General features: G+C 42.4%; 1 protein-coding gene across 7 annotated transcripts in view; it reads left to right on the top strand.

Moving 5' to 3' along the window:
- Positions 1-26,402, top strand: part of ptprfa (protein tyrosine phosphatase receptor type Fa) — a 327,453-nt gene that overhangs the window by 184,095 nt on the left and 116,956 nt on the right. For all 7 annotated transcript variants that reach the window (XM_056377834.1, XM_056377829.1, XM_056377831.1 and 4 more), the window contains 2 exons: positions 14,327-14,596; positions 25,147-25,728. In XM_056377834.1, the coding sequence (XP_056233809.1) occupies positions 14,327-14,596; positions 25,147-25,728 (852 nt within the window). The remainder of the gene's footprint in view (positions 1-14,326; positions 14,597-25,146; positions 25,729-26,402) is intronic.

The raw sequence follows: 26,402 nt of genomic DNA, 5'->3' as shown, positions 1-26,402 counted from the left end.
CTGTGGATTATTAGCTGGATTTCTCTTTGAGGCAATTTACACTGCTAAGGGTGAATTTGCATCATCTTGCTCCCTTCGTCTCTTTCCACTTAATTTGAAGCATTCATTGCCTAAATGTTCACTGTGTCTCAGTTTGAAAGAGGAAACAGGAGATTTGGTCCTGGGTAGTCCAAACTTAATTTAAGAGTATGACCAGGTCACTTATAAATCATTAGTGGGACTGGAATGAAGAGCTGAATGAGGAAGATTGCAGGGATGGTCAAGGTTTATGAGATGGTTTGTTTTTCTGATGTCACAATGCATCATACACTCTGAATGCCACAGAGTGGAATTTGCTTTACACTGCTGAGAGCTGTACCTCCTATCAGCACTGACTTTAATATAGATTAATATGGATTTGAAGAAAGATGACAGATTAGACCTGCTGGAAGAAGAGATCTTGTATCTCAGTGGGACCTTCGTGGTGTAATAAAAGACAAATAAAATAAAACTTGAAGCTGAGCTGTCAGTCCAGTTGAATAAAAAAGCGTCTTATACTCGTGATGCCATTCACAATGTTTTTCAGTTGTATATGTTTAATCTTTGTCTATGAATCCTGCAGTAAGCATGATGCCACATCACCTGAAATGCTGCATGATCTGACAATGCAAACAGGTCTTTGCTTCCCTAACCATCAAAGCTTTTCCTACGACTCCAGCTTTTTCTTTCTTCAGACTTGGCTCTTCATATCTTCTTCATTCATTCCTCCTTCTCTACCTGTCCCTCTTTCTCTCTTTTCTCTGGCATGTCAGTAAAGATATGAGTTTGTCTGCATTCTATCAGCCACTACTAATATGCATCTATTACTCCTAAATGTAATTATGGTGACTAAGTGACAATTTCAGCCTCAGTAATCAACAGTAGCAATAATAATATAACTTCTGACTCAATAAGCTGTTGTCATGGCATCATGACCACCATCCATGTCCTCAGGTAACTTTATGTTCTCTAAATGGTTAATTTAAGAAGATGATGATTGATATCATCAGCATCAGAGCTTACACCTGTGCTGTACTAATGATCAACAATCAAGCATCTCAGTGGTATCTGAAGGTCTTACATTCACAAAGACAATACATTTATCCAACTGAAAAAAGTGATGATTTCAGGAGTCTCTAAATGGTCACAGTGGGAAAATAGAAATACATTTAGGTTTCCTTGCAGTAGTTATTGCATTATTCCAAAACTTTGCACTGCAGTTAGTAATCAGCATAAGTCTCAGTGCCTTGGGATTAATGTGGTGGTGAGGTTTTAAATATCTTTATGACCATGGTAGTTTTATTGCTCCTTTGTGTTTGAGTCACTACCCAAAGTGAAGGACTTCAAATATCAGGGAGTGTGGGTAATATGGATACAAGGTGAATTGGTGCAGCATGAACACTTATGTGGGCATTGCACCAGTCTTAAGAATAAGCTGATCCTGATCTACTGGTCAATCTACACACAGTCTACCAACCAACATGATCAAAGTATGACCATGAGCTTTGGGTAATGACTGAAACAATCCTGGATACAAGCAGCCACAATGAGTCTCTGGAGATTTTCCAGAGACAATCAATTGGAAAGATACCTCGGCATACTGTAGACCCAGAACATGCCACAGTGAGAATATATTCGAGAGAGTGGGAACAACAATTACACTGTAAAAGTTCCAAAATAACTCACCTAACCACAGAAGAAGAGATCACATGGTGCGTGAGTGGGCACAGCAAGTGCACATACACACAGAGCAAACTTCTGTTGGAAGGCATGCTGGGATTGTTGTTACTGGTTGTTATACTGTGTCATACAAATAAGTCAGAAGAGAGCATCAGAATATGACAGCTGCAGTAGGACACTACAACTGTTTTAATTTGATTTCTATATGTTGTCAAGCATGAACAGACCAAAGTGAACACTGTAAGAGGATTGCTGCATATAGGCAAAATATTTAAGCAGCATTTGTATAAGAAAGATTATTTTTGATCCATATAAGTCCATAATGCATAAATAAATCACTTTGACCACTATAAGAGGTTTCCACTGTACATGATCCATTCCTAAAAAAGGCATTTACATACATCATTGTCTAATATGTCATATGGCAACACAGTAAACACAATATCTGACACATTGACTTGATTGAGACTCCAGTCATGAATCTGGTCTAATCTTAAATGATCTGATGATTTTTACAAAGCATTCATTATTTGTTTACTGTACAAACAGTTAGAAATGACATAACATTTAGTATAAAGTGTATGATGATTTGTTTAGAACTTGAAACACAGCATGTGTCAATTCTCGATTTTGGATGTTTGAGTCTTGATTAAATCAGCTTATTTGGGACTTAAGAACAATGACTCTGTGCCATCAATGGCTTGTTTTGAAATTCTGAATAAAGACAAGCTTGGTCAAACAATATATAATATAGAGTCAAACAACTGTAAATATGACTGTAAGGAAGGAAAACAGGAGTAGGCACACTAGGCTACCACAGCTCCACCTCAGGTTAACCAGGGTTTACTGTTGACGTTAATCCTGTTTATTTTCCAGGATTGAACATGAACAGATAGTCATTCAAACCAGCTCCAGGTTTATATATTGTGTAAAATAACAGTACAGTACTCTGTTCTGAGCATTAGTTTTAAACATTATTACACTTGGACCACAGAGGGTTGGATTTATGCTGACTAAGACTTTTGCACAAAAACATAATCCATCTTTATATTATATTACATTATATTTGGATTTAATTCTAAACAAATGTGTTTTTCAGACACCATCGGGCCTTGTAGGAACATCGGTCATATAAGGCAGTGCATGAAATGAAATGCCAAAGCCTAGCTTTTGCTGTGCTCCTGCTCAAAATGTATCCGTCATTACTTTATTGTCCCATAATTGCCTACTGAGAGATTTTCCAACCCAATCCAACAAAATCCAACCCAACAGTTATCCATTAATATCATTTAATATAACAGTTAGTCTTATAGTAATAGTGATGAAAATCCTAATAATATTAGAAGTTGATAAGACTGTATGACTTGTGGAAGAACACCAACAATATGGTAATGCTAATAATCAACTAAATTATATGTTTAAACTATTGCTGGTACTAAAGTATATATACACTTCTTTTCATCACACTTGTGGTGTGGCTCTAGGAGTGCCACACTGCCAGAATGTTGTGGAGAGGATGGTTGGTATTGTCCAAGATGGCCTCCATCTTACATCTGAGTGAGTCCATACTCCTGCCAAGCACAGACCCAGCCTTTTTTTACCAGCTTGTCCAGTCTCTTTGTATTCATGTCAGACATGCTGCTGCCCCAGCAGACTGCAGCATAAAAAAGTACACTGGCCACCACTGACATGAAAAACGTACAGCATTTCACTGCAGACGTCAAAGGACCTGAGCCTCCTGAGGAAAAAGAGCCGACTCTGCCCCTTCCGGTAGTTGGCATCCATGTTCAGGGACCAGTCCAGTTTACTGTCTAGGTGCACACCTAAGTATTTATAAGTGTGCACCACCTCAATGTTCTTCCCTCAAATGTTGACTGGCTGAAGGTTGGGCTGAGACCTCCAAAAGTCCATGAGGTGTTCAGAAGGAGGCAGTTCTTGTCGTTCCATTCACTTAAGTCCATCAGATCCCAGATCCCTGTGATCCTCTTCCTGCCCATTCCTGTTACGCACCACAAAAGCTTGTCATCCGAGTATTTCTGTATGAGGCAGGACTCAGAGTTGTATTGAAAGTCAGCCATATGCAGGTTGAACAGGAATGGAGCCAGAACAGTCCCCTGTGGAGCCCCAGTGCTGCTCATCACTGTCGTTGAGTTACCCAGCCTGACGTACTGTGGTCGTCTTGTCAGGTAATCCACAATCCAGGACGTGAAGCAGGGATCCACCCCCATCCCTTTCAGCTTGTCTTTAAGAATGGGGGGTTGGATGGTGTTAAATGCACTTCAAATCAAAGAACATAATCCTCATGTAACCACCTGGTTCATCCAAATAAGAATGAGCCCAGTGGAGCATGTAAAGGATGGCATCATCCTCATATGTTCTTTGTAGGTGAACTGTAGGGGGTCTAGTGCATGGTCAAGGTGGAGAAGCAGCCGCTCCAGGGTCTTATGATGTGTGACGTGAGGGCCACTGGTCTGTAGTCATTTATCTCTACTTTATGTACCGGAAAAAGACATGTTTTCCACAGGACTGGGACCAGGACCCTCCCTGTTTGTAGACTTAAGTTGAAGATCCTCTGGAGAGGCTCAGCCAGCTGGGCTGCACAGTCCTTTAGCAGCTTCGGACACACACCATCGGAACCTGTTGCCTTTCCAGGACGTAGCCTCTTGAGCTCCGCCCTCACCTCCTTGGGTGTAAAGGACAGGAGACTTAGTGTGTGGAGGGAGTTGAAGCTGCAGTGTCAGGTTGTGAAGGACATGCTGTAGGAGAAGCTGCAGCTGAAGCAGTGGGAGATAGAACAGGTGAGGCTGTGTCAAACCTGTTGTAGAACAGGTTGAACTCATCCCCTTCCACACCTCTCTGGTGTTGTTGTGCTGCAGCTTCCTCTCTACTTTCTTTTTGTAGTCCTCCTTCGCCTGCTTTAATCTCCTCTTCAGCTCATGTTGCACACACCTGAGCTTCTCCCTGTCTCCGTCCCTGAAGGCCTCCTTTTTCTGCTTGAGGAGGGTCTTGATGTTACTGGTGATCCAGGGTTTGTTGTTTGGAAAGCAGTGTACAGTCCTTGCTGGTATTACAGTGTCCATACAGAAGTTAATATAGTCCATGGTTCATTTAACCATTCTATCAAGGTCAGGGTCCTTGCTTTTATAATTTTCCTGTGACTCCAACAGTACATTCCAATCTGTTCCTCAAAACAGTCCTTTAGACACCCACCGGCTTCCGGGGTCCAGTTCCTGAATGAGCGGGTGGTTGCAGCCTGCCTCAGTACACAGGGTTTGTAGGAAGGCTGAAGAAAAACCAGATTATTATGTGAGCTGAAGCAGTGTAGGCCTCCTTGACATTTGAATACAACAGATCAAGTTTCTTATTTTCCCTTGTGGGACAGTCAACACACCAAGTGAAGCCAGTCAGGTGAAAGGTGAGACTGACTTTTCTCTAATATTGCAATGAATGCATCAGGGTGCTGGGTCTGTACTCTCGCAACAGTCTTGTGAATGGCGTCACACGCAACTGCGGGCTTTGCTCGTGGTTGAATGTAAACATGGCGACAATGTGTGAGAACTCCCTTGGTACATAGTACGGTCTAAGACCAACTGCCAACAGTTCAGTATCCCAACAGCAGATCATCTCCTTCACTGTGATGTGACCAGGGTTGTACCATCTATTGTTCACAAGCAGAACCAGTCTTCCACCTTTTTTCTTTCCACTTGCTCTGGCGTCTCTGTTGCTGTTTAACATATGAGACTACACTCACGATATGCTCCCTGGTTCTTCACAAATGCCTCCAGTTCATAACACTTGTTAGCCAGGGAGTTGACATTTCCCATAAGGATTGATGGTAGAAAAGCATCTCCTAGCCTTTAGCTTAACCCCTGCTCTGCACCCACGGTATGGCTTCTTCAGCTCAGCTGGTATGGGATGTTTAACTTCATATCTGTTAAACATTAAAGCCAGGAGTTCTTCCCTTTATTGGGTCCAGTAGGAGCACGTTTGGTTATTAACTAAGAATCCTTAAAATCCTTAATAAATCATTGAAGTATAGCGTTAATTAATTATTAATCAGTATTATTATGTTAATCAATATTAATTAATAATGCGGGGCACCACCCGGAAACCGGGAACAATAACCAAATCAGTTTGTAGTCTCATAACCTTAATAGTTCACTCCAAGTAATGGGTTTCTGGGTCAGGGATCGTGAGTATTCAGACCTTCTCAATCAGTCATGGATCACAATGAACATACACAATAATGACCAAAGACTTCTCTTTAAATTACAATGATATTTATTAAATCTCCACAATTAACAAAGTTAACCAGTCTTGATTTATCCTAGTATACTACCATCAATCAACTAATCTACACATGAGACAAGAGGTAAACAGCCATACAATCAAGTGATGTGTGTGTATGTGTGTGTGTGTGTGTGTGTGTGTGTGTGTGTGTGTGTGTGTGTGTATGTGTAAGCGGGCGTCTAGGTGTAGGTATGTGGGTGTGTGTGAGGTAAGATGGCGGGTGTGATCGGTAGCGATCGCGTCCCGCAGAGGTCCAAGATGGCGGACGGGTCTAAGCGTGTCGACCACGTGAGCCAAAATGGCGGACAGGATTAGGTCTCGACTCGACGACCTAAGATGGGACGCCGATTTGGGGATCGGGCTTCCCGTTCACCTAATTCGAGTCCTCAACACACGTGTCTGACGGTGGTGGGACGTCGAATATATAAATATGTGCTGGTATGTGTGGTAAAGAATGAATCTATATGTAAGTGTTTATGTAGGTGTGGCAAAGAAAACAAACGACTCACGGCGGAGCCGAACAACCACGGGATGGGAAGAATAGTTATTCAGTCCACAGAGAGTGTGCGTACGGCCGTGAAGCGGTATGCCCGTTGTCTGATCGGTTATAGGACTGATCGATTCACTCCACACCCGTGGTGGCACATGCAGCAGTCCCGTAACGGGACACACAGTTTATCAGGAGCGGTGACTACCGGCACGCCTCACACAGCAGTCCCACCACTCTCAACTATATCAGGTCACGGACACGGCGGTCTGTATTGTAAGAAACAGTACACTTCGAACACAACAAATCAAAGTTAAAACTAACATCCACAGCTAAGTTATTACACGATTACTACAGTCTCTGCCCAGACGTAAACCTCTTACTTGGATCGCCTCCAAGCGATGGGGTGTGTATCAGTCCGTCGGTGGAATCCAACGCGGGTGCTCCGATGCGGTTCTGACGGTGCCGTCCTCGTTCGTGAGGGTTGCGGCTGCTGATTTCTCGTTGGCAGTGAAGAAAACCAGCGATTTCGACTTAATAAGAGGGTAACGAACGTCGAGTTGTCCGTGCTCCGTGAAGAATTTGCTTCTTCCTTCTGCGGGTAAGAGAGATCGTGATCTGCGTCGGCAGAGATCTCTTGTCGGATCCGTGCGTGATGTTCCGTTAAACACCACAAAAAAAAGAATATACTAACAAAAGGGGGGGGGGGGGAGTCTCAGCTCGTCCAGCGAGGGGAGAATCTTCAAACTCCGCGGGGAAAACGTGCACAGGGTTGTTACCTCCTTTAGTAGACTGGTTCACAGAGAGAGAGCAGGCTACCTCTGCCACAGCTACGATGGAAAGGCGACGGTCAGTATGTGAGTCTGACCTTTATAGATGCGTTGACGTCACGGCGGAGTCGCCGGGGTCCCCTGCATCTCCACCAATGGGAAGCGTGAGTTTGGGACTCCCCCAGATTTCACACTCAGGTGTGAACTGCAAGGCCTGCTGGGAGATGGAGTCTGTGAGGGGCCGTTTGGCGCCCTTTCCTTTGTTCAGGCCTGAGGCTAGAACTTAGGTTCTGAGGTCACAAGTTACATGTAGGCCGGAGCAGGCCTGCTCTAGGTCGACCACATGTTCAGGCCCAACACTTTGTATACATTATTTTCTCCATCATCAGACAAAACAGCGGAAATTGGACTCCAACATTAGACAGATGCTAAATTTGGTTGGAGATGAAAATCAGGTTGATATCAAAATCCAATGGTGGCTCATTGACATTGTGACCTTTAGCAGATGCTGGGTTTTGTTTACGACTAGAATCTTGGTATTTTATAGGTCAAGATGGCATTGACATGAGACATTTAGGAGACATCTACTTGCCGCATTAATATGTCAAATTTGCATGCCTTCAGAAGACAGAAAATACCCTGTTAACACATCAATGTTGAATGTCTTAAAGTGTTTAAATTTGGGTGCTGCTACTTCACCAGTGTCTAAGGGAAAACATGGGCCCTTTTAAAGAGAAACAATTGATGGAGGTGAATGAATGGAGGTTAGTAAATAATATTGATTGAATTGGGCTGAAGAAATAATATTGATTTAAGGTGGCATTGAGGAAAATGTAATTTGTCATACTCGACTAATTTAATGTGGGCGTGTTTGTCCACTAGATGGAAGTATTAGAACACAAATAGCAACCTGATGAATTTTGAGTACATTAGGGGAAAAAAAGAAAGAACTTGGGTTGTGTGAGTTATATTTTACTGTTTTTTGTAATCTCATTTTACTTTTGTTGATTAGGAATCAGTTTTCCTGTTTAAAACACAACATTTGTGTTTATAAAGAAATTCTTGTATAACTGTAACTGGATGAAAACCCATATGGTCTGCTGTTCACCTTCTGGGTAGGAATAAAAACCTGTAGAGGATGTAGAGACAGCAGGGCTCACCATTAATTTAACTTGGGTGAAGAGCGCAATTGAACAACTGACATAGACTGCATATGAACAGATAATTGTACTTGAACAGATATCACTCAAATCAGCTCAAACTTGCTCCATGCTGCTCACAGTGTTACATTACCTCAGCAGCACCCATGGTATGTGGTTTTTCAAATCCCCAATTTGACCATCCGTTGTGATTTTATTAATTAAAGCATACTATTGTTATTTTATATATTATATGGACGTATTGTCTCGGGTACGACAATACTTGCAAGGTTAAAGCAAACTGTCTACGGATAAGCAAAACTTAAAGGACATGTCAGGCCGTGACTCAAAGCAGGACTCAGATGCAGAGATATTAGAATACCAAAGGCTTTTATTGAATTCTCTGGCGACCTCAGACAGAGTGACAAACTAGACACTAGACTCTGAATCTAAGGAACAAAAAACACTCCAGGAGGAGGGAAAAGGTACTAATCAAAAGAAACCAACTGATAAACACAAAACGCTCCGTACAGAGGAAAATCCTGACTATATAAAAATAAACCAAAAAATAATCTACTCACGCTACTAAGCGGAGGATCTAGAATAATAAATAACTGGCTAAATGAAATGAAAATCGCTCTTAACGAGGAAAAACCAAGATCTATGAAAATATGCTAAGGTAAAAACTACAAACAAAAAAAATCACTCTTAATGAGGAAAAACAAGGGGCTATGAACTTTAGCTAGGGCAAAATTTACAAACAAAAAAATCACTCTTCTCGAGGTTCAGAAGGCTTACTTTGGCGACGGCTGTGGACATGGACAAAAGGCTCGGGTGCAGGAAGAGGACGAAGACACTCTGGCACAAGACAAGGGGAACACAGACTATTTAAACACATGGAGGGAAATAGGGGACAGGTGGAAACACTTAGGGCAATCAGACTGACACATGAGGAAGGGCAAGTGACCTGAAACGAGAGGAGAATTACTTTTCAAAATAAAACAGGAAATGACAGGACAAAACAAACCCAGGACAAGACAACCTCACCACGGTGTGACAGAACCCCCCCTCCTAGGACCGACTGCCAGACGGTCCAGGCTGTCCAGGATGGTCGCGGTCGAATTCAGCAATGAGAGTACGGTCCACAATGAACCGTGATGGAATCCACTGTCTCTCCTCCGGGCCGTATCCCACCCAATCCACAAGGTACTGTCTGCCCCGGCCCCTGTTGCGAACAGCCAACAGCCGTTTAACCTTGTAGACCGGACCCCCGTCTATCATCTCAGGAAGAGGGGGGGGCGGAACCAAGGGACTCTCCTTGGCCGGCTTGACCTGACTGACATGGAAGGTGGGGTGGACACGGAGGGAGCGAGGCAGGCAGAGACGGACAGCTGCAGGACCGATGACCTTGGTAATGGGGAAGGGCCCCACAAATCGCGGTGTCAGCTTCTTGGAGAGGACCCGGAGGTGAAGATTCCTGGCAGAGAGCCACACCCTTTGACCCGGCTGGTAGTCAGGTGCGGGCCGCCCTTGCGGTCCGCTGCTTTCTTGGTCCGGTCCCCTTGGCGGATAAGCACCTGCCGCGCAGCAGCCCAGATGCGTTGGCAGTGGCAGATCATGGCGTGGGCGGACGGGACCGTGACTTCGGGCTTCTGGGCAGCGAACACAGGAGGTTCATAACCATAAACACATTTGAAAGGCGAAAAACCTGTGGCAGACGTGGGCAGGGAGTTGTGGGCGTACTCGACCCAGACCAGGTGTTTGCTCCATGTCGAGGGGTTCTGGGACACTAGACAACGAAGGCCGGTTTCTAGCTGCTGATTTAGGCGTTCGGTCTGGCCGTTAGCCTCCGGCTGGTAGCCCGAGGTCAGACTGGCCTTGGCTCCGATGAGCCGGCAAAACTCCCTCCAGAACCGTGACACGAACTGGGGCCCAGATGGTCAATCATAATTTCAGCCATTTCCTTGGCTGAAGGCAGTTTAGACAGGGCAATAAATCTGACCATTTTTGAGAATCTATCCACCACAGTGAGAACTGTGGTGTTATCTTGAGAGACTGGGAGCCCTGTGACGAGGTCCATAGATATGTCGGCCCATGGTCTGGAGGGGATGGGCAGTGGCTGCAGAAGTCCCATACGGGACCCGGAGGACATCTTGTTCCTCGCACAGACCGAACATGCCTCGACATACTCCCGGACCTCCGATTCCATGGACGGCCACCAGAACCTCAGAGAGATGGCGAACACCGTCCGCCGAACTCCTGGATGAAAGGAAAGCAGCGAGGAGTGGGCCCAATGAATCACCTGTGGGCGCAGATCGACAGGGACAAACAATCGATTCTCGGGGCACCCACTAGGTGGCGGAGCCTCACCATTAGCTTGCTTAACCTCATTTTCTATCTGCCAAGTCACCGCTCCAACCACACAGGTCAGTGGGAGGATAGACTCTGGTTCTTTGGCTACAGGCTCAGGGTCGTAGAGATGTGACAGGGCGTCGGGCTTGACGTTTCGGGACCCTGGCCTGTAAGAAACAGAAAAAGAGAAGCAGTTAAAAAACAGCGCCCACCTGGCCTGCCGAGAATTGAGTCTCTTGGCTTTGCGTATATATTCCAGATTCTCGTGATCAGTCCAGACGATGAACGGGTGCTCAGCTCCCTCCAACCAGTGTCTCCACTCCTCCAGAGCCACCTTAACCGCCAACAACTCCCGGTTGCCGACATCGTAATTCCGCTCCGCTCTGGACAGTCTCAGGGATGCATCTTCCCATCCTGCTCTGACCACTGTGAGAGGACGGCCCCAATCCCCTCGTTGGACGCATCCACCTCTACCACGAATTGCCGCCGTGTGTCCGGCATGGTGAGGATCGGCGTCGTGGTGAAGCGGGACTTCAGTCTCTGGAAGGCAGCCTCTGCCTCTGGTGACCAGGAGAAACGCATGCAGAGGAGCCACTATTGCGCTGAAGCCTCTGATGAACCGCCTGTAAAAGTTAGCAAAACCAAGGAATTGCTGAACTCTTTTGCGGCTATCAGGTGTGGGCCATTTGACCACAGCACTAACTTTAGCCGGATCCATCTGCACCCTCAGAGGGGCTACGATGAAGCCCAGGAAGGAGATGGTATCGGCGTGAAACACGCTCTTTTCGACTTTGACATAAAGTCTATGGTTCAGTAGTCTCTGTAATACTGCTGCTACATGTTTTCTATGAGTGTCCAGGTCAGGTGAGTAGATGAGAATGTCGTCAAGGTAAACATACACAAAGTGGTCAAGGAAGTCCCTTAACACATCATTAATCATGGCCTGGAAGACAGCAGGAGCATTAGTGAGCCTGAATGGCATAACAGGGTATTCATAATGACCACTAGGGGTGTTGAACCCCGTTTTCCATTCGTCCCCCTCCCTGATTCTAACCATATGGTATGCGTTTCGGAGGTCTAATTTAGTAAATATCTTGGCCTGTTGTAATTGATCAAACACAGATGACATGAGGGGCAAAGGGTAGCGGTTCTTGATAGTGATGTCATTGAGGGGGCTGTAGTCGATACATGGTCTTAAGGACCCGTCTTTCTTGTCTACAAAGAAAAAACCAGCTCCAGCAGGTGACGAAGACGGGCGAATGAGTCCCACCTTCAGTGATGACTGAATATAGTCTTTCATGGCTTGCCATTCGGGCCCTGACACAGAGTACAGCCGCCCCTTAGGAATGGTGGAACCGGGGATGAGGTCGATGGCGCAGTCATATGGTAGATGAGGTGGAAGTGACGTGGCCTTGACTTTATTAAAAACCTCCTTGAGGTGGTGGTAACAGGTGGGTACCGAAGTCAACTCGGGGTACTGGGAGTCTGTAACAGGGTGAGCAGAAACTGAAATCTTTGACCGTGGTAGCCTTCCCCTGAGTCTTGTCCCGCAGACACTCTCTCTCACAGACCTCCCCCCACCCCAAATCTTGGGGATTTAAACACATGGATTTAAACACATGGAGGGAAATAGGGGACAGGTGGAAACACTTAGGGCAATCAGACTGAGACACATGAGGAAGGACAAGTGACCTGAAACGAGAGGAGAATTACTTTTCAAAATAAAACAGACATGACAAAACAAACCCAGGACAAGACAACCTCACCACGGTGTGACAGGACATAAAGGCAAGCCTTTTTTTTCACACATCAAGATATTTAGATTTTGTGGTTTAAACACTGTATCACACCATAGACAAGCTGTTTGCGTTGGATAGAGCTCAGTGTGGTAGTGCTTGTGCATAGGAGTACGGTTCAAGGGTTATGAAAATGTAGGGCTGAAGGAAAAAGGCTGATAAAGTGTAAAATACATAAAAACTAAATGTGGCTAAAACACATTTTTTCAATGGCCCCGTTCAAGGCTGCTCATCACTCAGCTTCTGTATTTGTGCTCCTGCTGCTTCTCCCAAGTGGCAAGGCACTGATCCAAATCTACACTGACCACGTATAATTACCTCACACAACCCAAGTCAAATAACCTGTTGAACTTTAAGATGTTCAAAATGGGATGTCTCCCCTTGATTACATTCATGGTGTTGCACTCAGAAAGTGATGGCAGTAGATGTGAGTGAAGAATCACAATGAGAGTTTGAGGTAATCCAGCAGCACAGCTTGAGGAAAGTCCCAGTCATTGATGATAATCTCTGACCACAGTGAACTGGTATTGGGATTGTTGACAGTGACAACAACTTGTAACAAGGTTAAAAACAATTCATCTTACAAAAGACTGAGAAAAGCTTCACTTAAAACCTCTAAAACACTCTATCACAGTGAAAGAAAGAATGTAAACACTGTGGTTGCAGAGACACAGTCTCCTGTTCAGTAATAAGACAAGGAGAACTAGACATGCGTAGATGTATTTTCAGTCGTTTCTCATATGAAGTGAATGAAAGAATTTAATCACAGTCACTGTAGGTAATGCATTTAAAGTACAATATGATACACACACATAAATTATGTGTCTACTTTTGTGGAAGAAAAAAAACACCTACCACAGAATACCTACAGCAGAACTGCTATTAACCAGCATGAAACCAGCTTTAGAAAATCAGATGCTTATGACAGATTGCAAACACAAATGATGCATAAAACTCTCTCATTTTAAGTAACCATACTGTGTTAGATGTTTTTTACTAATACTTACTACTTCTAGCAGCCATTGTTTTCCATTCACTGCTGTTCATTATCAAAATCAAGTTTCAGAGACTTGAGTCTTGCTTATGTAAGGTAAACCATGACACTGAACATCCTCTCCACTGTAGTCAGACTATCATTATCTATTCCAAGTAATCCATCTGGAAAAGTAGATTGATTAAAAGTTCTGCACTACTAGCAATAGTAACTTTATGACAAAATAAAAACTAGTTGGTACAAATTAAATTTATATACATAGAAATATTATAAAATCATAAATGAAAGCACTGGCTTGCTTGAGGGTCTCTAACAGAACTCTGAGAGTGGATTTAAACCAAAACGCTAGTTCAATTATTTGTAGTAACAGCGTCTGAAACAGACTTGGTGACAATAAATCTCTCTTTATAACATTAAAACCTGATAGATATCCATACACATCAAATTTTAAAAAGCAACTTAGACTAACATCAATGACAGTCTCTAATATAAAATGTAGGACAAGGAGCTGAAACCACTTCGAAACCAGATTTATGAAAACCTGCCTATAAATTGGCTTTAAACTTAGCTGAAAAAAACATTTGCACTCTCCATGAAATAGTCTGAAACAGATAAAGAAACATGATGGGACAGTAAAACTCCACCAGGCCTAGTATTAATGCTACTATTATACAGGTTCACACAAAGTGCTGCACAGTACAAGCCAGGCCAGTCAGACATGGAGTCAGCTCTGTGGTCCAGTGACACCCCCTACCCCCAACCTCCTTCTCCTCTCATACAACCTCTCTTTACCCCCGCAGTTCGTCGTGTGCCTCCCCGTTTCTCCATCCCCCCCACCAATCATGAGGTGATGCCTGGCGGCAGTGTCAACCTGACCTGCGTGGCGGTCGGCGCTCCCATGCCTTATATCAAGTGGATGACCGGCGAGGCGGAGCTGACCCGAGAGGAGGAGATGCCCATTGGCCGCAATGTCCTGGAGCTTACCAACATCCGCCAGTCTGCCAACTACACCTGCGTGGCAATATCCTCCCTAGGCATGATCGAGACCACGGCACAGATCACTGTCAAAGGTGAGAAGCAACCTGACTCTGTAGGGAGAGGGGCATCTGGTAGAATGTGGCCTCACGTGGAACCCGAATTTGAATAAATGAATTACATTTGTAATTATTGCTCTTATAGAATTTAAATGTTATGTATAAGAAATAAAAAAAAGCAGCTAAAATGTACGCACTATATGAACACAAACAGGTAGGCGCACGCCTCACCTACATCACACACACACCTCTATGAGGGGCCGTCGGGGACATTATCTAGAATTACCATGCATATACACATATGAAACCATACTCATTCACATACTGTACTGAAAACCTCACACACATACAAGTGAAAGGGTTTTACACACACTACTTAAAACACAACTGAAAAGGTCTCATATATACTGGTGAAACCTTTTACATACTACTGAAATCCCCTCACACAAACAACTGAAAAAGTATGCGCTCACATACACAACTGAAACGCCCACACACACACACACAACTGAAACGTTCTCATACACACAACTCAAACAATCTCGCACACACAACGGAAAATTCAGGATTTCAGTTGAAATGGAAGGATGAAGCCTATGGTGTTTGTTCCATTGGTGTTATTGCGAAAGTCATGCTTCTATTTTTGAAGTACAATGACAGTAGCGACCTGGTCTGTGTACTTTGCGGACAACGAATGACCTAAATTAATGAACTCTTGCAATGAACTAAATATTGCCAACCTCAGCTTCAATCAGGACATCTAACTGTGATCAATGTTAAAAAATCAGGGGAAGATTACCTGTATTTGCAAGTTACATCATAACTTACTAACATTATACATAAAACTTCTTTCACCTGAATGAGTTATCATGTATATGCAGTAACTACTCCCGTTCAGGGATGCTGCATTCATGGCAGTGCAACTTAAACTAAGGATTATGCAAAACCTATCCCAGTTTCAGAAACAATAAGGCTGCAAATTATGTTCACTGTTTAAAACTCAGTATGTCAGGATATTCTTTTGCCACTATCTATCACTATTGAATAAGCAACATTAGTGTTTGGCATATTAACATGGATGGATACATTTATAATGGATAACTTCAACGAGTATTGCTTTTATTTATTTTTGAATGAGGCAGAGATTATGACAAAAAACAAGATGAAGAATTAATATGTTTATACATTGACTGTACATAGATAAGCCTCTCTAAACATCTAGTAAATTAAAAGACACTGTTTAAATCCAATACTTAATCGAAGTATTATAAATCACTATCTGTTCATCATTATATTATATGGTTATTATAATTATATGGTTATTATAATCACTCAAAGTGCCTTGGATGTTTTTCCTTTGAGAGGGGAAGTGTAGTAGATGCTGCTAAAACAGAAAATATTTTGACAGTTTAAAACTGTCTTTGCTTTGTGGTCACTGATTTGTGCCACATCTGGCTTTAAGATGAAGGTTAATATCTCCTCTGTCTTTAGAGGGTGTTTATATCCACAGATGAACAGTGTAAGAAGTGTAGGTTTAGTTTTTAGTTGCAACTACAATTCCCCCATTTTAGTGGACCAAATATAATTTGATCAGTTAAATAAACTTAGGTTATGTAGTCTGATATTTGAGTTCAAATCTTTTCATTCATTGACTGTCTGGTCTATGCTCCATATACATTAGAAGATCTCTGATATCTGACCTTTTGATGCTTTCTAGGCCTCAACTGCAAACTGACCTTTAGCTTTTGGTCTGATTTTGTGACACACCTGGTCAGATGGACTGAGGCCATGTGAATGACTTTGCCAGTCAAGTTAGCCCACAGCTGGGTGGTAAAACCTCTGTTGATGTTTAGGATTGTCATCTTCCTGCAGTGTCCTGAAATTGCCAAAATATGTGAAAAGGAAAAAAAAAGAGGCTTCGGTTGCTTCACTGTTCACCCAGTATGGCTCTGAATTGCTCAATGCCCAGCCAGTGCTTTAATTTAGGTAATTGTTTCATTTAAAATCAAAGAAGCTCAACCTCAGAGCCAAAACAACTAACATCTTACTGCCCAAATTACATACTGAACTGTGTCAGCTAACCTGTTGCCAATTCCAGCCTGGCCTTCTCCAGTTATCCAGGTGCAGTCATACAGTAGGTAGCCTCAGTAGTCCATGTTGTCGATGACAGCCACACAGTTGAGTTATACATCAGCTTTGCAGGACCCACACCTATCAAACAGAAACACAGGACATTTATTAAATTAGTCCAAACATTTCTTTGGTCTGTACAGTCTGTAACCTCACACACAATGCTTGCAACACACATTTGTTAACACACACTAGAGCTTACAGTTTTTGCCCGTTGCTTGAACACTATAGACCCATGCTTAGACTAAAGTAACACAACTTGAAGCTTTTGTTACCATACCTCAAACACATGTACCCATACCTTAAACAAAAACGCTGCTTTGCACTCTAGTTGCAATTCTGCAACACATTTACTCCTTTATGCAACACACTTGGTCCTGCATACTACACTCTATTTCATACATAAGACACTTCGTTCAAAAAGGAGATCTCAGGGTGCCATATGGAAAACACATGTATCCAAAATACAAAATACATCGAGTAATTGCAAACCACTCAAATACACACCTGAAGGCACTTACTTGCGAAACTGAACACCAATCAGCCAGCTACAGAAAGCCCTCAGTTTAGCCATTTCAAGAACTTTGCAAGCATGGATGGAGGGAGAGCGAGAGGCAGAGGCAGAGGTAGAGCAAGAGGAAGAGGACGAGGAAGAGGAGGAGGAGGACAAGGTCAAGGTCAAGGTGGAAGAGGCCATGCACGGACCCCTATTTCTGATGATATAAGAGCAACTTTGGTGGACCATGTCATCAACCATGGCCTGACGGAGGGAAGCTGGGCAGAGAGTCCACCCACATCTAAGCCGCTTCACAGTGGCATCTGTAATAAGAACATTCCGACTGGAAAACAGGTATGTCTTCACCTCTCTACCTTCTACTCTACTCAGATGGTATTTACAGTACTGTACTACAGTATATCACATTACCACATCACGTGCACAGGGTATTGCAGGGTGCTAATGCTCCTTTTGCAGCCAAAGTGGTAGTTTTTGTGAAACATACCATGATTACTTATATTGAGATGTTTCATTACAGTGGATGATACAGTATATACAGTAAAGTACAGTATATAGTACTGTCTATATACTATATACTATACTACTATCCGTCTCCACCAGCTACGACAGAAAATACTTGCAGACAGGCAAGTGTTCAACAACATAAAGAATGTGAGCATCACCACCGTCAGACGCATCTTGGGAAAACACAACATCACCATGAAGCAGATTTACAGGGTCCCATTTGAGAGGAACAGTGTCAGGGTCAAAGGACTTCGACTTGAATATGTACAGGTAAGTGTAACTGTCCTTTACATTTACAATACAGTATTGGTGAAATCCAGTAGAAGCTGAATATGTACCATATCAGTACCACATGGATCCATGGATGTGATGGGGTGGGGGGTTCTGTATGTGTAGCACTGTAGTAATATGTTGGTTTTGTTGGGTTTTTTTTTTTTGTTACAGAGAATCTTGGCCATGCACGGAGCTGCACAGCCTCATGAATTCATTTTCATTGATGAAGCTGGATTCGACCTGAGCAAAACAAGATGACGGAGTCGTAATGTAATTGGCCAAAGGGCAATTGTGCACGTCCCGGGGCAGCGCAAGGGAAATATCACATTGTGTGCCGCCATAAGCCTACTAGGGGTTCTGCATCATCATGCAAAACTAGGTCCATACAATACCCAACATATACTCACATTTCTAGATGCTCTCCATAATATAGTTGTACAGAACGGACCACATCAGCCCAGGTTAGTGGCGGTATGGGATAATGTCAGTTTCCATCGGGCTGCTCTGGTCCAGGCCTGGTTCACCAACCACAATCAATTTGAAGTGGTATACTTGCCCCCTTACTCACCATTTTTAAACCCTATAGAGGAATTCTTTTCGGCTTGGAGATGGTGTGTATATGACCACCAACTGCCTCTTCTGCAGGCAATGGAACAGGCCTGCGGCGACATTCAGGTGACAGCAATCCATGGATGGTTTCGACATGCAAGGGGATATTTTCCCCGGTGCCTTTTTTTTTTGCTTTATCTGAATTCATGTTACTGCAATGTACAGTGCTGCAATGTACAATACTGAGTAGGCCTATTTGCTTTTTTGGTTGTTTGAAAAATGTGCCTCCTGAAAATGTGCCTTCTGAATAAACAGTGAAAATCAAAGACTGCAGTGTTTTATATAAAGTAGACTAGTGTGTTCCCCCTGATCTGAAAGTGTATGCATATGATGCAAGTGTGTGTCATTTTGTCACCAGAGTTACATTTTGACAAAGGATTGTTAGGTTTTGATAGCAGAGTTTAGGTTTTGGTGGATGGTATATTTCCCAGTGTTGTGTCATGTTTACTTGTGTGTAGAGTTTTGGCACAATGAGCAAAGTTTTGCAAAATGTGTTCAAGCAACGGGCAAAAACTGTAAAAAATAAAAACTGTCAAAGTCAGTACACGTTACAGCTGTGATGTTAAAGACAAGGCTAACTAACTCCTAGTTAGCAAGAAAACTAAACGCAAGAGTTTACTCACTTACTTGTAAATAACCGTGCGTAGTCCCGGGCTCTGGGTCTGTCTCCTCTGCTCCTTTCATATAGTTTTATCCCAAAAGTTCGTAATATCTTGAGCGAAGCAACGTTGCCTAAGTTTTTTGTGTATTACCTGGTAGAAAACAGCAAGAGCTGCGGCAAAGCACATTCACTGAAAGACTAATGCACCATATGCTCAGTTTTTTATTATCAAAACAAAAAACAGGAAACGGGTGGTTTACCGTTATTTCTTTCCCTTTTTCTAAATTTTTATTTCAACTTACAAATTCGCTGTCCACAAAGTACACGGACCAGGTCGCTAATGTAATCGTACTTCAAAATAAAAGCATGACTTTCACAGTAACACCAACTGAACAAACATAAACCATGGCTTCAACTGAAACGCCTTCCGTTTCAATTGAAATCCGGAGTTTTCAGTGTGCAAGAGCTTTTCAGCTGTGTGTGTGAGAGCGTTTCAGTTGTGTTTGAGCGCGTTTCAGTTGTGTATGTGAGCGTGTTTCAGCTGTGTGTGTGAGAGCATGTTTCAGTTGTGTGTGAGAGCGTTTCAGTTGTGTATGTGAGCGTGTTTCAGCTGTGTGTGTGAGAGCATGTTTCAGTTGTGTGTGAGAGCGTTTCAGTTGTGTATGTGAGCGTGTTTCAGCTGTGTGTGTGAGAGCATGTTTCAGTTGTGTGTGAGAGCGTTTCAGTTGTGTATGTGAGCGTGTTTCAGCTGTGTGTGTGAGAGCATGTTTCAGTTGTGTTTGAGCGCGTTTCAGTTGTGTATGTGAGTGTGTTTCAGTTATGTATGTGAGTGAGAGCGTGTTTCAGTTGTGTGTGTGTGAGAGCGTTTCAGTTGTGTATGTGAGTGTGTTTCAGTTATGTATGTGAGTGAGAGCGTGTTTCAGTTGTGTGTGTGTGAGAGTGTTTCAGTTGTTTATGTGAGCGCATGGTTTTTCAGTTGTTTGTGTGAGAGGATTTCAGTAGTATGTGTAAAAGGTTTCACTAGTATATATGAGACCTTTTCAATTGTGTATGTGTGAGTATAATTTTTCAGTTGTGTGTGTGATAGGGTTTCAGTAGTGTGTGTAAAACCTTTTCACTTGTATGTGTGTGAGGTTTTCAGTATAGTATGTGAATGAGTATGGTTTCATATGTGTATATGCATGTTAATTTTAGATAATGCCCCTGATGGCCTCTCATACACCTCACCTAAGTCACTCACATCTCACCTACATCACATACACACATCACCTATGTCTCACAGACCCACCTCCCTTACGTCACACACACACACACACACACACACACACACACACACACACACACAAGAAATTTAAAATAAGATCACATAGGTAACAATACAGTACTACTACAACACTACCTTCCCTTATCTAAACATAGGAAGTGAGCTGCATGGTATCAGATGTCCATGGGATTTTGAAACCGGATCTCTTACTTCTGGAACAGAACGTGCAGTAAAGTTCCACTTTCACTCTCTCTGTTTCTGCTGCCTGTGGACAAGATATGCTGCTGCATTTTGCTGATGATTGACTACTGTCAGTCGCTGTTAGTGTTAATAATAGTTTTTTCATAATTGATTTAAATTGGTTTATTATCTCCAGGTCATTTTTTTTCAATTATTACGGTGAATAAAAAAACTTCCTGTTGCCTAAAGCTTAATTCTGAAGGAGGATAACAAAGCACCAGTTCCTCCACTTCCACTTATACCCATACATCCTGATAGTGATGTGTGGGTATAACACTCGTGGTCTGAACAGTGTATGATGCCCCAATACTCAAAAGCTCGAAAGACTTGAAAGTTTGATAAACTTAGAGGTGTGGACCAAGGGATTCTGATGTAATCTAATGCTTTGCATCACTACCACAAAAGAACTACTGCCATTAACTCTGGGACTGAGTCACTCTTCTACATGCATTCATACTGGGGAGCAGCTTACCAAACATGATCTAACTGCAGCCACTTTGAATTTCTAACTTTACAAGTTAATGTTAGAATCAGTGAAAATGTCGTACAGCAGATGTCACCCCACCCCATATGGACACTACGATGTACATATAAACTATTCATTTTAGCCAAAGAATTTTTAATATTTATATTCATCGACCAATTTCATGTAATTTGAATAAAAATTAATGCTTTAGTCAAAAATCTTGAACTGGAAAAAAAAGTGATTTTAGACTGATAGAGTTACAAAATATAATTTTAAAGACCATCTTTGTTATACTTTTTTCAGTGCATACACCAGAACAGATTCTATAACATGACCTTTATTAAGGCAAGAAACGTCATTTACTGTCAACCATGTCCTCTTAAAAATTACATTCATTACTATTAATTTGTACAGATCCCCCAAAGGGGGGAAATGCGTGCGAATGCTGAGGGTGAAATATTTCTGATGCAATGCTGAAGTAGCTGAAGCAACTGCTGAAGATTAAATGGCCTAAATGAAAAAATGACTGAAAAAAAGAAGAAATGTACAAGCAAAACCTGTAATGTCACACAAGGAGATTTCTGACACAATGCTAAAATAGTTGAAAAAGCAGTTCATATTAACTGAAGTACAGTGCTTTGAAAATTTGGATGCCAAAATGTTAAACTGGAGGAGCATGTGTGTGTGTGTGTGTGTGTGTGTGTGTGTGTGTGTGTGTGTAAGAGACAGAGTCTGGCTGTTGAAGACAGAGCTCATACAAATATATGGGAGAAAGGGGTCAGTGAACCTCTCAAACTCGCCATTTAATACAAAACAGTAGATCATATCAGCAATATTATGACACTGTCAGCACCACAAGACTCTCCTGAACACGTCTATGTGGTTTTGGTGTTTCTAGAGCCAGAGTTAATGAGTCCAATTAGCCAAAAAAGAATCAGCTTTATCCATTTCTGTTCAGATACTGCGTTAGTAACACCTGCTGAGACCTGAGACCTGCTGTTTGCCATCAGCTTCTGAATTTGTATTGCAGTCTATGGGAGAGCTACTATGATGGTTGAACAGTTCCTAAAGCTCGAAGCTCAAAGTAAATTCAACATGTCTACTGCTGTGTTTACTGTTCTGAACTGTAACCTCTCTCTATGAGGACTAACATCACAGAGATCAAAGAGTCTAAAGTCTGAAATGGTCTAATGACAGAAAACGTAAACTGTGATTTTGTCTTGTGACCCATTTAACATTTCAACCATTTTTCTATGTTGAAGTATGACGCAGCAGTAGAGCTCCTAATAGGGCTGGGTTTGGTCATTTGTAAAATGTCTCATCATTCATTCTCTATGGGAAATTTTTCCTTCGTTCCTTTTTCACCTTTTATCACAGAAGTTATTGCAAGTTAACACAAAAGTGGCCCTCAAAAAAATTCTTGCTGTGATCTGTCTGGGACTCCATTACATTGTAACTACTTCTGTAAAGAGGTCATTCTACTTGGATTATGTGTTTTTTGTCCATAAAAGAAAAAAAGGCATGAATAATGTTTGGTTGTGTTTAGGCAGCAGTGTGCTGGCCCAAGTAGTTTTCTGTATGAAAGCCCCATTAGAGAGAAGCAGATTTTTTTTTCTGAAACAGGCTCCCATTAGACAATGGTCTTTATTTCTATTTTCACTATTAAATACATATATTTGATCACATTTTGCTAAGGAGCCTCCCTCTTGTCTCCTGTTCCTGATTTGTCATTGATGCTCTTTGCTGTTAATGCAAATTCAACATTTTGATCATGTTTTCCTGTTAAAATCAGCAGTTGCAGTTGCAGTTGTAATCAAATATATGAATAGTAAGAGAGACATTGCATCTTAAATTGTAAATGATGATGCCTATGAACACAATCCTAGCATCCTAACAAAGAATTGAGTAGTATATAAATGCACTTTCTAGTTTTGTCATAACAGATTGATGAGAATACTGTGAAAATCTGAAGCTTCATTCAGCCATTGCCTGCTCAGGCTCACGTCTGTACTGAAAAAGAAGCATTGGATACACTGCATAATAATAAAGCAGGTGTCAAGACTGGAGCAGCAGAGGGTTGGATGTAAAAGTCTCTGGTTACAGCCTGTGAGCATTTCTACACACCCCACTGATCTGCTTCTTACTGAAGCACATCTATTTGCACTCCAGTAGCACAATGTCCAGACCAGAGTCTGAGCTTTTTTAAATTCATGTTACACTCAAGAAATAGAGTCAGACCTCCACATCATGATAGATGTGTCGATTAAAATTCAATTCAAGATGATCAACGTAACAATGATAAATATCTTTATGAAATGAGTTTCAACTGTGCAAGGCATTTTTTTCTCTATTTTCTCTTCTATCATTTTTGTGGTAGATTGCAGAATGGTAATAAAGTGAATAGACTGAATTGATTAAATGGCTCTGTCCACACAGTGACACTGCAGCGTGAACAGTAGGAGTGCGTAATCTGACAGAATGAAGAAAATCTCTGCCTCATTGGACCTTGTTTCAAAATCCATTCAAATATATCCATACTACATCTTTTTGCTGGACCACAACAATCAACCAGCCCTATAATCTGGAATGTCCCTGACGGACTGGTCGACTGGCCGGTTGACTGGCTGACCAGTTGACTGACTGGTTGACTGACTGGCTGGCGGGCTGACTGACCGACTGACCGACTGGCTGGCTAGCTGACTGACTGAATGACTGACTGAGTGACTAGTTGATTGACTAATTGATCATATTTCCTCCACAACTCCACAACTTCGCTCATTGTCTCTAGATTTAGAGACTTGTTTCAAACAGACTGGGTATAAACCTGGTTCATGAGTGAACTGTGTATGGATGCTGACTGGGGGCTGAGGGCTATACCTCAATCTACCGAGCCGCTCAGGTTTCTCGGCTGCTCAGGAACTGCAGGGAAGAGGAGGAGCGCTTCCAATACTCTGAGCCTCGCCCCTATTACAGTAAATAAACTTAACATCACATGACGTGGTAATAAAATCAGGATTTGACAAGAGGTGGTCCAGATATACACTAAGTTTGGAAGATGTAATGGAGAAATAAAAAAAACAAATCAATATGCAAAACCAATAAATCATGTTTTCAGATCAGCACAAATCACTGAATGACATTTGTGCTCTCAAATTCCTTAATTGTTTTACTTTTGACAAATTAAAACACTAAGGTTAAAGTTTAAACAGATGGGGAGACCTGATAGCCGAGTGGTTGGGATATACCACATACCACATGAGTGCAAATGCCGTAAGCACTGAGTCCCCAGTTGGACCCCAGTAAAATTAAGTTCTGAGAAAATGGTTCCAGTTCAGAAAAATACATATAAAGGCTAAGCAACATAAAACCACACGTATTGCTGAAACTCAAATAATAATATATATATATTTTTTGTTATATTTTAAGTATATTTTTGGGGCTTTTTTATGCCTTTATTTGATAGTACAGTAGAGAGACAGGAAATGGGGAGGCAGAGAGGGGGAATGACATGCAGCAAAGGCCATCCAATGTGGGACTCGAACCGGGGAGGAGAACTGTACACTACGCCACATGACGCCAGAATTGAAAAATATTTTACACAAATTATTAAATTTGAGAGTGCAAATTAATGAAAGTTTCTTGGCCTATGGCATCTGGTGAGCTCCATATGAAATGGATGAATAATTTTGTTGTATCTTTCCAAAGTGACTGAATTAAACATGCGCATATACTCTTGTCCAGCTCTGTACACCCATATGCCTGACAACAATATATATATGGAATATATGGATCTATGAGGAAAGGATAGAGAAAGGCTCCTGAATGAGAATTAAGTGTTAGACTGACAGTGTTGAACATTTCCATGTGTGCAGAGCTTCAACAGGTGTTCCTCCTGCCAGACCTTTATGTAAGAGAGATGGAAAAAGAATACTGTGGGGGACTTGTTTGTCTGACTCTCTTGTCTGTCTATGTTATTTGACAGCACTGCCTAAGCCACCCACCTCCCTCATTGTGACAGAAACCACAGCAACCAGTGTCACCCTGACCTGGGACTCTGGCAACCCAGAACCTGTGTCCTACTATGTGATCCAGTACCGTGCCAAACTGTCTGACAACGGTTTCCAGGAAGTAGATGGAGTAGCCACCACCCGATACAGCATAGGCGGACTCAGCCCCTTTTCCGAATACGAGTTTCATGTCATGGCTGTCAACAACATCGGCCGAGGCCCCCCAAGTGGTATTGTGGACACCCGTACAAGTGAGCAAGCACCCTCATCACCTCCTCTTCGCGTCCAGGCACGCATGCTGAGTTCCAGCACCATGCTTGTCCAGTGGGAACCTCCAGAGGAGCCCAACGGCCAAATCCGGGGCTACAGGGTCTACTACAGCTCTGCGTATGATGCCCCACTCAACAAATGGCAGAAACACAACACAGATGACAGCCAGCTCACCACCATCTCTGGTCTTACCACAGACATCAGCTACAGCCTGAGAGTGCTGGGCTTCACCTCAGTGGGAGACGGGCCTCCCTCTGATGTTCTCCAGATCAAGACCCAGCAAGGAGGTGAGAACAAGCTGACTGTGTCACTGCAAAGCCATGACACAAGAAAATTCTGAAGTCAATTCTAGAAATTCTAAATGTCAAATATTTCTTGACATGTTTAAGTCTATATTCAGAGTATCAGTGTGTCCTCTTGGATGCATTGGAACAAGTTGTTGTACACTGACATATTATCACCTTACAGCTGTATTGGCAAATGCGGTAGCAAACAGTTGCCAAATTACATATAACATTGGCATTCAATTGGAGTCAAGTTTCCAGGGTGTTTTTATACCTAAACGCTAACACTTTCTATGAACACTACATCTATAGTGCATTATGAGCACATTCATAGTAAATTATAATGCTCATCATAATCAATCATAATGCATTACAACTACACTCATAGACACACATAACGATTTATGATGCACTGTATCAACAGTTATAAATCTAGCTTATAATGACTTGGTTATAAACTACAGGCTGACTGATGGGGCTTATAATACATTATAACTACTTATACCCCTCTATACACACACCTCAACAATCAACTGTTTTAAGGACTCATAGGATGCCATAAGTATATATAAGTTATCAATGTAAGCTTTAAGTAAAGTGAGGTTCATTTGCAGTATACTGTATCATGATGTTTCATTGTTGGTGTTCAGTAAAGTGTAACACATTTGCATGCATTT

The sequence above is a fragment of the Seriola aureovittata genome, chromosome 6 (genome assembly GCF_021018895.1).
Source record: "Seriola aureovittata isolate HTS-2021-v1 ecotype China chromosome 6, ASM2101889v1, whole genome shotgun sequence".
Taxonomy (NCBI): domain Eukaryota; kingdom Metazoa; phylum Chordata; class Actinopteri; order Carangiformes; family Carangidae; genus Seriola; species Seriola aureovittata.
The sequence above is the reverse complement of the archived record's forward strand: the minus strand, read 5'-3'. Positions and strand labels throughout refer to the sequence as shown.